The following is a 13,863-nucleotide window of genomic DNA, read 5'->3' on the forward strand; positions in this document are numbered from 1 at the left end:
AGCCATGTTTAACCCTCTTTGAAAGGCTCAGAATCAAGATCTATCACTGCAAAAGTCAATGATGACTGTGCAAGGAGGCAAACTTGACACGAAGACACCAGCTCCAAGGATGGATGAGATCAGGTTGCTGGTCATCCTGGTTGTAGCCCACTCAAAAACTTCTAAACTGCAGTTAATGTAACCCAAGGATATTCTAAATTACCCACCCGGCCACAGTAAGACACTGGAGTTCAGCAGCAATTCTTATAGGATGACTTGTGGGAATTAAGTGTTTCAGAGCAATTTTCTCTTCAGGTCCCATTTTTAACTGTGCAGTGGCCAAGTAAACAGAGCTGAAAGTACCTGTGAAATGTATTGAAAAATCTTTAGCATCTGATTTTTGTAAGCATAACAAAACCCTACTAAAATGCTAAATTGCAAAAAATATTTTAAGTACACAAAGTTATAACAAGCGATCTGTTTTTAAAGTTTGTTTTTATCAATAATGAGCCTATCAACAGATTACAATAAAGTATAATGTAAAGTAAAATATGGCATATTTCCATAAATTCTTCCTTTCCTCAGATTGCTTTTGAACGTGCTATACATTCCTATAAACCTTTGCAAATCTGTATGACTAGATACATATCAATATTTCCAGGGTTAACACCAACATTTCATTCTAATTATTTGATTTTGTTTCATGAATTAGGATATTTTCATTTTTTTTCCCTAAAGACAATCACACACATCTGATGGCAAAACTAAGAATGAAACCTTTAAAAATCTAATCCTTTAAACAGACTTCTCTACCCTAATATTTAGAAACTAATTTCAGATATCATGTTATCATTTTCTAATCCCACAGTCCTGCCACCTTTGCCCCCTGATATAGTCCATTCATTTATGGGATAAGCATGTTAATAAGTTTTTATTCTTCACCTTTTCATTCATTAACACACCTTTTACTTTCTTACCCCTTTTCAAATCTGCTTTCCAGACTGATTCACAGCCCATCCCCTTTTCCTTGTAGGTAGATTTCCTGATTCACCCAGCATCTTTTAAAATAATTACTAACATTATCCTATTGCTACTATACAAACTTGATTTCCTTTGTTATATCATTTTGGGTATCATATAAATAAGAAATTTTTTTAAAATTCTGTGACATTTACATATTTGGATATTAAATAGAGTTCTGTATTTTGAATTAACAGAGAGTATTTATTAATGTACTGGACGAGTACATTGAAAGAATACATATAATTCAGTTTCATATATTTAATGTGCTTCATTTTAACTTAAAAGTCAGACAATATCCATTCCTTTAAGCAAAAATTCAACTAAGTGACAATAAAAACTTGTTACTATGTCAAAGTTAATAATATAACTTAATTTTCTTAACATTTAAAAAGGAATATTAAAGGGAATTTCTTCAACAAGAAATAGTGGGTATCAGAAACATATACATTAGAAAAAAATAGGAATAACATTTTTTAAAAATTCAATTAGACCCAGGTCTACCTTCTCCAATTTTGTCCTCAATCTTAAACACACTACTGAGCTGTGGTACTGCTTCATATAGTTTCTCAATATCTTTTTCAACCCCTGTTGAAGAAATAAACATTTGAAAGCATTTATAGTCACACTCAATTAACCAAAGTAGATTTACTACATATTTCCTGAAGTTAAAGAAGCCAGTGAAATGAATCATAAAACCCAAGCACTTAGATATACACACAACAAAAAACAGTTTACAAAACTGACTGGAAATTATATAAATTTATGTTTACCAAAATGTAACTTACACAGACTGTAGAACTTTCATACAAAATTTACAGTTTTAGAATTACGCAACTTTAATTTCAACTACTTTTTAATCATATACACATAACCACAACACCATTACTTTGGATCTAGCACAAAGGAACTCAAGTCAGCAAATGACCAAGGACATTTTGTATTCTTATCACTAGATGGCATGACAAGGACATAATACATTCTTAGAAAACTGAACTTCTTTCCCTGAAATGTATGAGTTCTTTCAAATGCAGAAAAGATTCACATTTAGGGTATTCCCAATGGACACCTTCAATGAGTACCACTAATGCTCAGGAGGAGCTTGAGAAATTTCCCAGGCAATGTACATTGTAAAAACTGCTAAGTTGGTTTTAAAGAAATTTAAGGCCTTTACACTAATTACAATATAATGAAAAATTTTAGCAGAAGTAAAGAAAGAATGTCATAGAAAGACATTTTGAGACCTTCTGTTATATTTGACCCAAGAACTAGAAAACTTTTAAAGTTGTCATGGCGGTTCTGGAGTTCAAAAGAATGGTAGTAGCAAGGATACGTATCACTCATTTGAAACACTCTAACCATTCTCCGGTCGCAATTTTAGAGAATCCTAATATGCTGGTAGAGTAGCCAAAGGTGAATGCAGGGACAAGAGGATTCAGCATGAAGAATGGAGCAGAAGTGCAGGTAATATTAACAAACAAACCATGGCTTTTACAGATCACAAAGCCAAAGGGATCTATGTGCCAACCTCTAATATATGAGCATTCCCTGTGTTACTAACATTCAGATTGGGAACTGAAAAGCGTACTGCAGCATTTTATGTGGTTCTAGAAACAATAAACTTGGGTCCTAAATAGGAAATAACTGAAGGAAAAAATCTTCCACAAGCACTGACATGCCGGCATTACAACTCGTAGGAATTCAATCCAACAAAATATATCAAGTACTTATTATGTTCAAGGCACCGTGCCCAGAAGAAGGAAAAAATACAGTTCTTGGACCAGAGGAACTCTTTTAATCTGACAGGGAAAATACGATGGTTAAATAAATAACGAGAACACAAGGTAGAATGGGATATGGGTGAAGGAGAGATTCAGACAAAGCACCCTAGTAAAATACCCTTTTAGCAGGCAAAGTTACTAGAGCTCCTAATGCAAGGCAGAAAATTCACCATAGAAGTATCCCTAAGTCCTGATGGATTATATCATTCTGTAAGGCTACCTTTTTTATTCAAAAAGAAGAGGACAGTGAGAAGGTGGGGAATCATGTACTGTTGTACATTAAAAAGATATATTCATGGGAGAAAACCTAGGAATCCAAGGGGAAGGCATAGTGGAAAGAAATTAAATGGAAGCAGAAATGGATATGATCTTATCATTGAATAATTACTCCAGACCACCTGGCCTGAGAGAATAAACAGAAAGGAAGTTTAAGAAATGCCCTAAGGTTGGCACAAAGCCAGGACAACACCTGCATGTACTTCAATCACCTAGACATTTGCTGGAACTTTGTCTAGGCAGCATAAAGTGATGCACCTGGAGTCAGGAAAACCTGGGGTGAAATCCTGCCTCAGACACTTAGCCTTAGTCTGTAAAATGGGGAAAATAATAGCACCTTATCTCCCAGGATTGCTGCGAGGACCAAATGAAATAATATCTGTACTTTGCCAAAAGCATGTTAAAGCCTATATGTTAGCTAATTTTTCTCCAGTGCTTAACACAGTGCCTAGCACATAATAGGTATGTAATAAAGACCAGCTGATTGACTGTGTCAAAAACAGAGAAGCCTGTATTTTCTGGGCCTGCCTGAATGATTATTTCATCTTTCAAAAGGTGGAGAAACCACAAAGCAGATTGGTTCTAGATTTGATTCTGACCAATAAGGAAGAACTTCAGGCTAAAGTAAAAATAATGGAAACCCTGGAAACCAAGGCCCTTGCTTACCTTAGAATTGGTGAGAGGAAAGCTAGGAAGAGTCTGGCATGCACTCTAGATTTTGGGAAAGCAGTTTTCAAAGAGTTCAGAGAAAGGATAATTAGGATGCCAAGGCCCAAAATTCCACAGGGGAAGCCAGCCTAGGAGGGACAGAAAGGGATTGGAAATGCAATTCTGAAGACAATGTTGGGGAAAAGGTATATTCATCTAAAAATATCAATATAGATGGATTGGGGGGAAGCTAGGTGGTGCAGTGGATAGAGCACTGGCCCTGGATTCTGAAGGACCTGAGTTCAAATGCGGCCTCAGACACATAACATTTACTAGCTGTGTGACCCTGGGCAAGTCACTTAACCGCATTGCCTAGTCCCCCCCCCCCAATATATATATATACACACACACACATATATGTATATGTATGTATATATATGTATATATGTATATATGGATGGGAAACTTCACTGACCAATTTAAATGGGGGGGCCCCTTGCAATTGTAGTTAAGTGACTTGCCCAGGGTCACACAGCTAGTAAGTGTCAAGTGTTTGGTCTGAGGCCAGATTTGAACTCAGGTTCTCCTGACTTCAGGGCCAGTGCTGTATTCACTGCATCACCTAACTGCCCCCCAACTTCAATTTTTAAAAGATACAAAACAAAGACAGCAGCAAGATAACAGAGGATGAACATAAAAGCCTAGAAACATCCTATCAATGTTGTCAATAGTACTTAAAGCACAGAAAGAGTTGAGTTTAGCAAAGAATGCTAAGGTGAACAAAGGTATTCGTTTGTTTTTTAAAGCTATGTTAGGGATTAGAAGACGCTAGAATAATGGGTAAAGCTGCTATGTGGCATGGACTGAAGTTAAAAGCTGAGATATAGAAGGTATAACTGCTCAACTCTTTTTTTTTTTTTTTGCTTGTTTTCTCTGTGAAGAACAATCTCGAGACCCCAAAGGACAGAATAAATATGAGTAAGAGGAGTTGAGAGCACTAGCTGTCCTTGAGTTTAAATCACAGGGCCCAGATAAACTACTTCAAGGGCACTAAAAAAATTGGCAGATGTCAGTGAGTCAATCAATAAACATTTGTTTAAGCAACAGCTATGTACCAAGTACTGGGCTAAGCACTAGGGATACAGAGGCAAAAGACAACCTCTCCCCTCAAGGAGCTTCCAATCAAATGGGAGAGCCAACAAGCAAACACATATTCATAAACAAGCTAACCATACAGGAAAAGTAGGAAATAATTAAAAGAGGGAAGACACTAGAATAAATAGGGGTTGGCAATGCTTCCCATAGAAGATGGGATTTTAAGTAGGACTTGAAGGAAACATTGCTCCACCCATGAGGGACAGTCTCACTTGAGGAACAGCTAGGAGGCCAGTGTCACTGGATCAAAGACCTGTAATTTCCTGGGCATAGGGACTTGCTGATGAAGAAATCCCTTCTACCACTGCCGATCAGCACCTAATCAGCAACTCTGAGTCTTCGAGAGTGGCTGGGGGCACTGACAGTTGAAGCCCCCTGCCCAAGGTCACACTGTCAGGAGGGGTCAGAAGTAGGAGTTGACTTTAACAACTACTCTAGGGCAAAGTACCAAGCATTACAACTGGACTCCAAAAATCAATTTCATATTAGATTATAAGCTACTTGAGAGAAGGGGCTGGGTTTGTTTACCTTTCCTTGTACTCCTAGCACTTAGCACAAAGATGGCACTCAGCAAGCACTGATCAATCCTTAATGACTGACTGGCTAATACTAGGTGGGAGCCCTTAGTCTGAGAAGGACGTGACAAGCTCCCAGTACCACCGGGGGGATCCAGCAGGCAAAAATCTAATGGCAGAAAAGCTTCATGGTATCCCAGATAGCTGCATTGGGCCCTGGACAGGCTCACCTAGAAGACGGGGCTCAGTGCTGACTACCACATTTTGGACAGTCCAGAGGAGGGTGACCAGGCCAGTAAAGAGTCTCATGATTGCTCCCAGATTTCATTAGACTGTTAGCTCCTGGAGAGCTGGGGCATTCTGTTGTGTGGCCAGACACACAACGTCTCTGTATCTGGGGGCAAGAAAAGAAGAGCACTCCAAGGAAGTCCCAAAGAGATACGAAACCCCTAGGGTGGAGACTTTGAAAGCTAGAGGAACAGCAGTGACCAGAGGTCACTCTAGAGGGCAGCTCCAGGTCCCCAGTATTCTAAGGTGGTCTGAGATACCTTAAAGGGCCAGAAAGAACCAAAGAAACCTCAATGATCCAGGGGGACAGAATTCCAGGAAGTGGAGATCAGTGCAGGGGCCTAGGGTGAGACCAAGCAGGGCCAACCATACCACCCAAAAGCTCAGCAGGGGCTAGAGCTTGGCCAAGCTGGAGAGGTGGGGAAATCAAAGAAAACACCAACCAAAAAAAGTAATTGTTATAAATCTAGAGATCTCCAAAAAGAATGAATAAATAACTTCACTAACAACTACAAGCAGTGACTCAAAGGAAAAAAGAGATTTTCCACTATGATTACAAGAACAACTAGAAGAAATAAAGCAAGGTATAAGAAATGATGAGCAGGCAGACTTCAGAAAAACCTGGAAAGACTTGTATGGATTGATGCTGAGTGAAGTGAGCAGAACCAGGAGAACACTGCACACAGTAACAGCCACATTGTGCAATGACTAACGTTGATAGACCTAGCCCTTCTCAGCAATGCAAGGATCTAAGACATCTCCAAAGGTCTCAGGATGGAAAATGCTATCCACAAAGAAGAAAGAACTATGGAGTTTGAATGCAGATCGAAGCATACTATTTGGTATTTTTTTTCCTTCTCTTTTGTTTTGTTTCCTCTTTCTGATGGTTCCTCCTATTGGTTCTAATTCTTCCTTACAACATCACTAATGTGAAAATATGTTTAATAGGAATGTATATGTATAGCCTATATCAGATTGTGAGCTGTCTTGGGGAGGGGGGGAGGGAGGGTGAGAAAAATTAAAAACTCTAAAGCTTACGGATGTGGTTGTTGATAAATCAAAATAAATTAATAAAAAAAAAGAAAAAAGAAACAAAGCAAGGGATTTTAAAAATGAACTATGTGTTGGAGGAAAGATATTGAAACAGAATAAATACTTAGAAGAGAAAATGGTAAACCTTATCCAAGTAACAGATTTCCTACTAACTAGAACAGTCCAAACACAAATCACTGACTCCAGGAGACAGAACAAAATAAAACAAAATATTAAAACAAACACAAAAATAGAAGAAAATGTCAGATATCTAATATCAAAAACAACTGACCTGGAAAACAGGTCAAGGAAAGATAATTTAAGAATCAACGAAAATATGACTAAAAAAAAAAAAAAAAGCCTAGACACTATATCGCAAGACATCATCTGAAAACTGCTCAGAACTATCAGAACCAGAGGGCAAAGTGAAAGTAGAATGAACCAATGACCTCCTGAAAGGAACACCAAAAGGAAAAGCCCCAGGAATGTCACAGAGTTTCACATCAAAATCCAAAGTTCCCATGTCAAAGAAAAAATTACTGTACACATCTGGAAAGAAGCAATTGAAGTACTAAGAAACTACAGTCAGGATCGTGAAAGGCCTGGTGGAGAGATTAATATTCCGTAATATTAATAACAATAACAGTAGCTAACATTTACATAGTGCTTCTTATGTATCAGACACTGTGTTAAATGCTTTATAATTATCATCTCATTTGATCCTCACAACAACCATGGGAGGGTAGGTGCTATTATTATCCCCATTTTACAGATGAAGAAACAGGCAGATAAAGGTTAAGTGATTTGTCTGGGTTGCCCAACTAGTAGTATCTGAGGCTGGATTTGAACTCAGGTCTTCCTGACTCCAGGCCAAGCACTCAATCCATTTTACCACCTAACACAAGGAAGTTCAGAAAGAAGTAGACAAGCAGATAGTTTTGAAAGTAATGTGTAGAATTATTATAATTATATATATATATATATATATTTTAAAAAGAGCTGTAAAGGGAAAATATATTCTTTCTGTGTTCTGCTATTCATATAAAAATGCTTTTTAGGGTATTTAATAAGTTCCTAATAAAAAAAATTAAAAGAAGGATAAGATCACTGGGCTACAATGATTAGGCAAGATTCATAGTCTTAAACTCAGCTTTGATGGACATATTAGATCACAATAAACTGTGAGTAGACTAGAGGGTTTTCTAGGTAAGAATAAGGGATAACCATCTTTGAATGGGGAGAGTTAACCTGAAAGTGGTATTTTAGGAACATTAAATTGGCTGCTGTGTGCCAGAGGGATACAGGCAATTAGACTTGTCAAAAAGTCATTGCGATAAATCCAAGCGCAAGAACTAGGTTTGCGAACATAAATGATAAAAAACAACATTACTAAGAAACAACATAAAAGAAATGACATAACTTGTTAACTAGATAATAGTTATGGAGGGAAGTATATGACTAGCTTCTATATTTAACTGTCAACAGGAAATAGTTAATAATGTAAATTATGAGACAGGGTTTTTAATAGTGCTAACAGACATCTTGGTATCTTTGTTAAAATCAGAATCAAATTATTATGCAAATAAAGATGCCCTACTTACATTTCATTTATAAATCTGAATTTTATGTAGCAGTACATAATACGATAGAAAGAATGCAGCCGTATAGCAGGAAGCCTAAACTCTAAGGCACCCAAACAGTCTGTTCTAGGATACTGGTCAGCAAACTATGGCCTGAGGGCCAAATTCAGTCCCACCTATTTTAAGATGGCCTGAGAGCTTTCCATTCTCAGCTTCTAGGTCACATAAAAATTATCAGTGGGCTGGATTTGGCCCACAGGCCGTAGATTGCCAATCCCTACTCTAGAACTTTGCTAAGTAGTAAACAAGTCTCCGTTCCAGGATCCTGTGATCTGGACCAGGTTACTTAAATTCCCAGGATCTTATCTTCTCCATATGTAAAACAAGAGGTTTGGGACAGAAAACCTCTCTGGTCTCTTCTAACTCAAAGAGTTATTCTGCCTCCACAGAGTTTTCCTCATATTTTTTTAATGCAACTGTATAAACACACCACTCCAAACTTAAAGAGAAAACTAAACATCAAGTCAGAGGCATGAAACTGCTTACCTGTAAGTCTGCAGTTCTGCTCATATTTTTTAAAAGAGCCATCGGTCTGTAACTGGTCATGCAGCGGGGACAGAGGCTGTTGCTCATCCAGCTGAATTCCCAAAGACGCCTCCATAACAACAGACAGGATCCGAAGGCCAGCTAGAGGGCCATGTCCACAGAGGCCTTTCAGGCAGGTGTGACCTGGAGGAGACAAAAGGAAGTTAAAATCCTTCTCTGGACTACTCCGGGAACAAGCCAGCTCCGACGTGGGAAGGCGTGTGAGGCTTACCAACGGGTGTCCCATTAAGGAAGAGTCCTTTCCAAGGTTAGCTTTCACAGAATGACAGCATCGGAGCTGGAGGGGGCTAAGTCCGAAGAGTGAGAGAGAGAGAGAGAGAGAGAGAGAGAGAGAGAGTGTGTGTGTGTGTGTGTGTGAAAACAGCTGTCGGCGGCTACTGGTGCCCGAGTGTGCACAGGAAAGGAGGGTCAGCTGTCACTGGATCAGGATCTGGGGCCCCTCAATTTTACAGATGAGGAAACTGAGGCAGGAGAAAGGAAGAGACTGTCCCTAGGTCACACGGGGGGTTTCAATCCTCCCGGTTGGGACAGGTCGGGAGAAAAGCGGGGCTCGTTCCTCTAGAGGGACTGGAAGGGGCCTCAGGGGTCATCTGGCCCCTACCTCAATTTACAGATGAGGAAACTGAGGCCTGAAGTGAGGACGCGTCTTGCCCAAGGTCACACGGGTACTAAGTGGCAGGGTCCTGAATTCTACGACTTCTGAAGGCCCCGGGGGTCATGGGTCTACGGTCCGGCTCCACTCCCGCGGGGTGGGGTCCGAGAGGAACAGGAAGGGCAATGGGAATGAATGAGCCGCCGGTGCAGGCTCCCCAGCGCGCACGCGCTCGCGCATGCGCATACACCCACGCCGCCCGCCGCCGGGAGGGCCGCCCTCCAGTACGCAGGCGCGTCGCTTTCCCGCCCGAGGACCGAGGATGGCGGACAGACAGAAGGGAAAGGGGGTGGGCGGGGAGGCGACCACACTCCGCGGCGCGCCCCCGACTTAATTCCTCCCCTCTCCGGGGTCCCTCCGCGCCTCCAGCCACGGGCCACTTCCCGCCTCCCCCTAAACTCACGATCGGAGGCCGTGCAACTTCCCCCACCGGGTCCGGGATTCCCGACCGACCGATTCCAAACTGTCCTCAGCAAGCCGGGGGGCGAAGCGCGCCTGCGCGGCCCCTTCCCGCCTCGCCGCTGGCCCTACCGGATTCCAGCCGCGCGTGCGCATTGGCCCGCTTCAGCGCTCCCTATTGGGAGGTTAGGGAAAGGCCTCTCCCTGATAGCTGAGAAGTACTAGGGAGCCCTGGAGGGATGAAGGTAAAGAGTAGCAGGAGCTTGGAACAGAAGAACTCGTGTTAGCAAAGGATTCATCCCTTTTTCATAAATGGATGATCAGACAAAGTAATGGTCATTATCAGGCAATTTGGAAGGGCTACAAGAAGTTTATCTAGCTGGGTGACTCTGGGCAAGTCACTTAACCTCAGTTAAACTTCAGTTTCTTCATCCATAAAATGGGGATGATAATGGCACCTGTCTCTCAGGGATGTCGTGAGCGCTTTCCAAACCTTGAATGGCACATAACTTCTAGCTACTATTATTATTATTAATCACCAATTAGAGTTAGGAGCCATTGACTTCTCAGCACTCTGGGCATCCCTCTGAGACTATAAACTGGGGAGCAGGTTGATTGAGGAGGGTTCCTCTTCTGGACAAATATTAGTAAAATCCCAGGACCAGGCTCTCTCCCTATCTCTATTCCAATATGTCAGGCCCTGGAATACCTGGGTTCAAGCCCCCCCTCCGACTGGGGCAAGTCAGAATCCTCAAAGTCCCAGTCAACTATCTAAAACCAGAAGTTATTGAGGATTTGTTTGTGTACATTTATGGATGCAGTTTCCGTACTCAATTTCCCTACACCATTAAAAATCACAGGCCTAGAGGAAAATAAATAGTTCCACACTAGGCTTTCTATTAGTTGCCTATTTCCTTGTGTTTCCCCTGGTGAAAAAGGAGAAATCTTTCTCAAACTTGGAGGATTTAATGCAGCACTTAGCCTTTTCTGAGGGCAGCCAGGAGATGCACTGGATAGAGGGCCAGGCCTGGAGTCAGGAAGACCTGAGTTCAAATGCAGACTCAGACTTTTCTTAACTGTGTGACCTTGGGCAAGTCACTTTAACCCTGTTTGCTTCAGTTTCCTCAGCTGTCAAATGAGCTGGAGAAGGAAATGGCAAACCACCCCAGTATCTCTGCCAAGAAAACCCTAGATGGGGTCACGAAGAGTCGGACGCAACTGAACAACAACAAAAAACTTTTTCTGTGTCCTGGACCTTTTTGGCAGTCTGACAAAGTCCATGGAACCCTTCTCAGGATAATGGTTTTCCAATGCAGAAAATATGATGCATAGGATTACAAAGGAAACCAATTTTATTGAAATAACATTTATCAGTGTGTGGTGTGTGTGTGTGTGTGTGTGTTTTAAGTTCACCGTGCCTATGTTCAGAAACCAGGTTTTAATTCAAGGCTTTCAAAAATAAAAGATGTGAATAGTTATCTACTCCTGAATTAAGCAAATACGTCTTATTTAGGCTTCCTGCCTCTAGTCCCTTCCCTTAAATCCACTGTATAAATTACTGCCAGATTTATCTTCTCCAAATACTATTTACTTCATGTCATTTCTTTACTCAAAACCCCACAGTGACTCCCCATTAATGATCAAGTCCCCATTTAGCATTTAAGGTCCTTTATAATCTACCCCCACTTCATTCCATTTCAAATAGAACAAAGTCCAAACTCCTTTTACTGGGGTTGAAGATCTTTCACAATGTGGTCCCTATTTACATTACCAGTATTCCTCAATATCAGTCCTCTACTCCCTCCTAATTTTCTTTTTTTTCCCTTTTGCTGAGCCTACTGTCTATTGTAGAGGAAAAGCATTTATTTTATTAGACATTTACTATGTGCCAAAGTATGCTATTTCTATGTGTCTTTCCTTTGGTGAGAAAGGAGAGAATATGTTGAGTGTTGGGGGTGGCGATGTAAAAGCAAAGACCACCCCTGTTCCAAAGAGTTGACACTCTAAAGAGGGAAACAATACAGAAAAGAAAGTGGTGGGGCAGCTAGGTAGAATAGTGGATAGAGCACCAGCCCTGGAATCAGGAGGACCTGAGTTTAAATTCTGGCTCAGACACTTGACACTTACTAGCTGTGTGACCCTGGCTGTGTGACCCTGGGCAAGTCACTTAACCCCACTGCCTAACTAAAAAAAAGAAAAGAAAAGACCTTAAAGAAAGTGGTTATCTGGCAGACTCCAGGATCAATGGCATAAATGATTTAATCTTGGTTCCTGGTAAATGGAAGGATTAATCCCTTGGAAGGGGTTTCCTCAGAAAGGGCAGATGGATCCTGGTGAGGTAGTTGGTGAAAAGGTTTTGAAAGAGGTGGTTGGAGAGGAGGGACGGTGATGCAAGAAAATTATGAAAAGAGAATCAACAGCTTGGTAAAGAAGGCATTTAAAAAAAAAAACCTGAAGAAAATAACACCTTAACAATAGAATTGGCCAAATGGTAAAAAAGGTACAAAATAATTCCTTCAAAATTAGAATTGGGCAAGTAGAAGCTAAGGACTCCATGAGACATCAAGAAGCAACACAGCAAAGTCAAAAGAATGAAGAAATAGAAGAAAATGTGAAATATCTCATTGGAAAAGCAACTGACCTGGAAAATAAACTGAGGAAAGAGAAGCCTTCCCAATACAACCAGGGGTGAAGCAAAGATGCCCATTATCACGACTATTATTTAATATTGTATTAGAAATGTTAGCTATAGCAATAAGAGAAGAAAGAGAAATTAAAGGAATTAGAATAGGCAAAGAAGAAACAAAACTATCACTCTTTGCAGATGATATAATGTTATACTTAGAAAATCCTAGAGAATCAACCAAAAAACTACTTGAAATTGTTAACAATTTTAGCAAAGTTGCAGGATACAAAATAAACCCACATAAATCATCAGCATTTCTATGTATACCAACAAAGTCCAGCAAAGCAAGATAAAAAGAGAAATTCCATTTAAAATAACTATAGAAAGTATAAAATACTTGGGAATCTAGTTTGGGAATCTGCCAACATGGATCCAAGAATTATAGGAACAAAATTACAAAATAATTTTCCCAAAAGTCAGATCTAAAAATTGAAGAAATACTAATTGCTCATGGGTAGGCCAAGCCAATATAATAAAAATGACTATTCTAGTTAAATCAGTTTACTTATTCAGTCATATCAATCAAACTACCAAAAAATTATTTTATAGAGTTAGAAAAAACAAAATTTATCTGGAAGAATAAAAGGTCAAGAATATCAAGGGAATCAATGAATAAAAATATGTGAAAGAAGGTGTCCTAGCAGCACCAGATCTCAAACTGTATTACTAAGCAGTAATCATCAAAATAATCTGATCCTGTCTAAGAAATAGAGTACTGGATTAGTGGAATAGATTAGGTATGTAATATACAGTAGTATATGACCATAGTAATCTACTGTTTGATAAACATCTAACCTAGTGTTTGACAAACCCAAAGATCCAAGCTTCTGGGACAGGAACTCACTATTTGACAAAAATTGCTAGGAAAACTGGAAAGCAGTTTGGCAGAAGCTAGGTGTAGATCAACACCTCACATCATATATCAAGATAAGGTCAAAATGGGTACATAATTTAGACATAAGGGTGATATCATAAGCAAAATAAGGGAGCATGGAATGTTAATATATGTCAAACATATGAATAGTGAAAATATGAATAAGTGAAAAATTTGTGATAGAACAAGAAATAGAGAATATTACATGATGTAAAATAGATAATTTTGATTACATTAAATTAAGGTTTTGTACAAATAAAACCATTGCTGGTTTTGATTAGGTTAGATTTTTTGTTAGATTTGATTTGACTTGATTTTTTATTAGATAAGAAGGAAAATAGAAAACTTGGGGAAAAAATTTTACATCAAGTT

The 13,863-nt window shown here is 39.7% G+C and overlaps 1 protein-coding gene across 5 annotated transcripts in view; it reads right to left on the reverse strand.

Moving 5' to 3' along the window:
* The window catches only part of CDC7 (cell division cycle 7), a 28,430-nt gene extending 18,413 nt beyond the window's left edge, over positions 1-10,017 (reverse strand). For 3 of the 5 annotated variants that reach the window (XM_027838220.1, XM_027838219.1, XM_027838216.1), the window contains exons 1-4: positions 9,936-10,017; positions 8,821-9,003; positions 1,504-1,587; positions 207-342 (exon numbers count right to left, since the gene is read on the reverse strand). In XM_027838220.1, coding sequence (XP_027694021.1) covers positions 207-342; positions 1,504-1,587; positions 8,821-8,935 — 335 coding nt within the window. In that variant the 5' untranslated portion in view covers positions 8,936-9,003; positions 9,936-10,017. Of the gene's footprint in view, positions 1-206; positions 343-1,503; positions 1,588-8,820; positions 9,004-9,091; positions 9,168-9,481; positions 9,681-9,935 lie in introns of those variants that run through there. The other 2 variants (XM_027838218.1, XM_027838217.1) reach the window with 2 other exon arrangements.
* Between the last annotated feature and the right edge of the window lie 3,846 nt (positions 10,018-13,863).

Source organism: Vombatus ursinus, unplaced genomic scaffold, assembly GCF_900497805.2.
Source record: "Vombatus ursinus unplaced genomic scaffold, bare-nosed wombat genome assembly UNPS02014825.1, whole genome shotgun sequence".
Lineage (NCBI taxonomy): Eukaryota > Metazoa > Chordata > Mammalia > Diprotodontia > Vombatidae > Vombatus > Vombatus ursinus.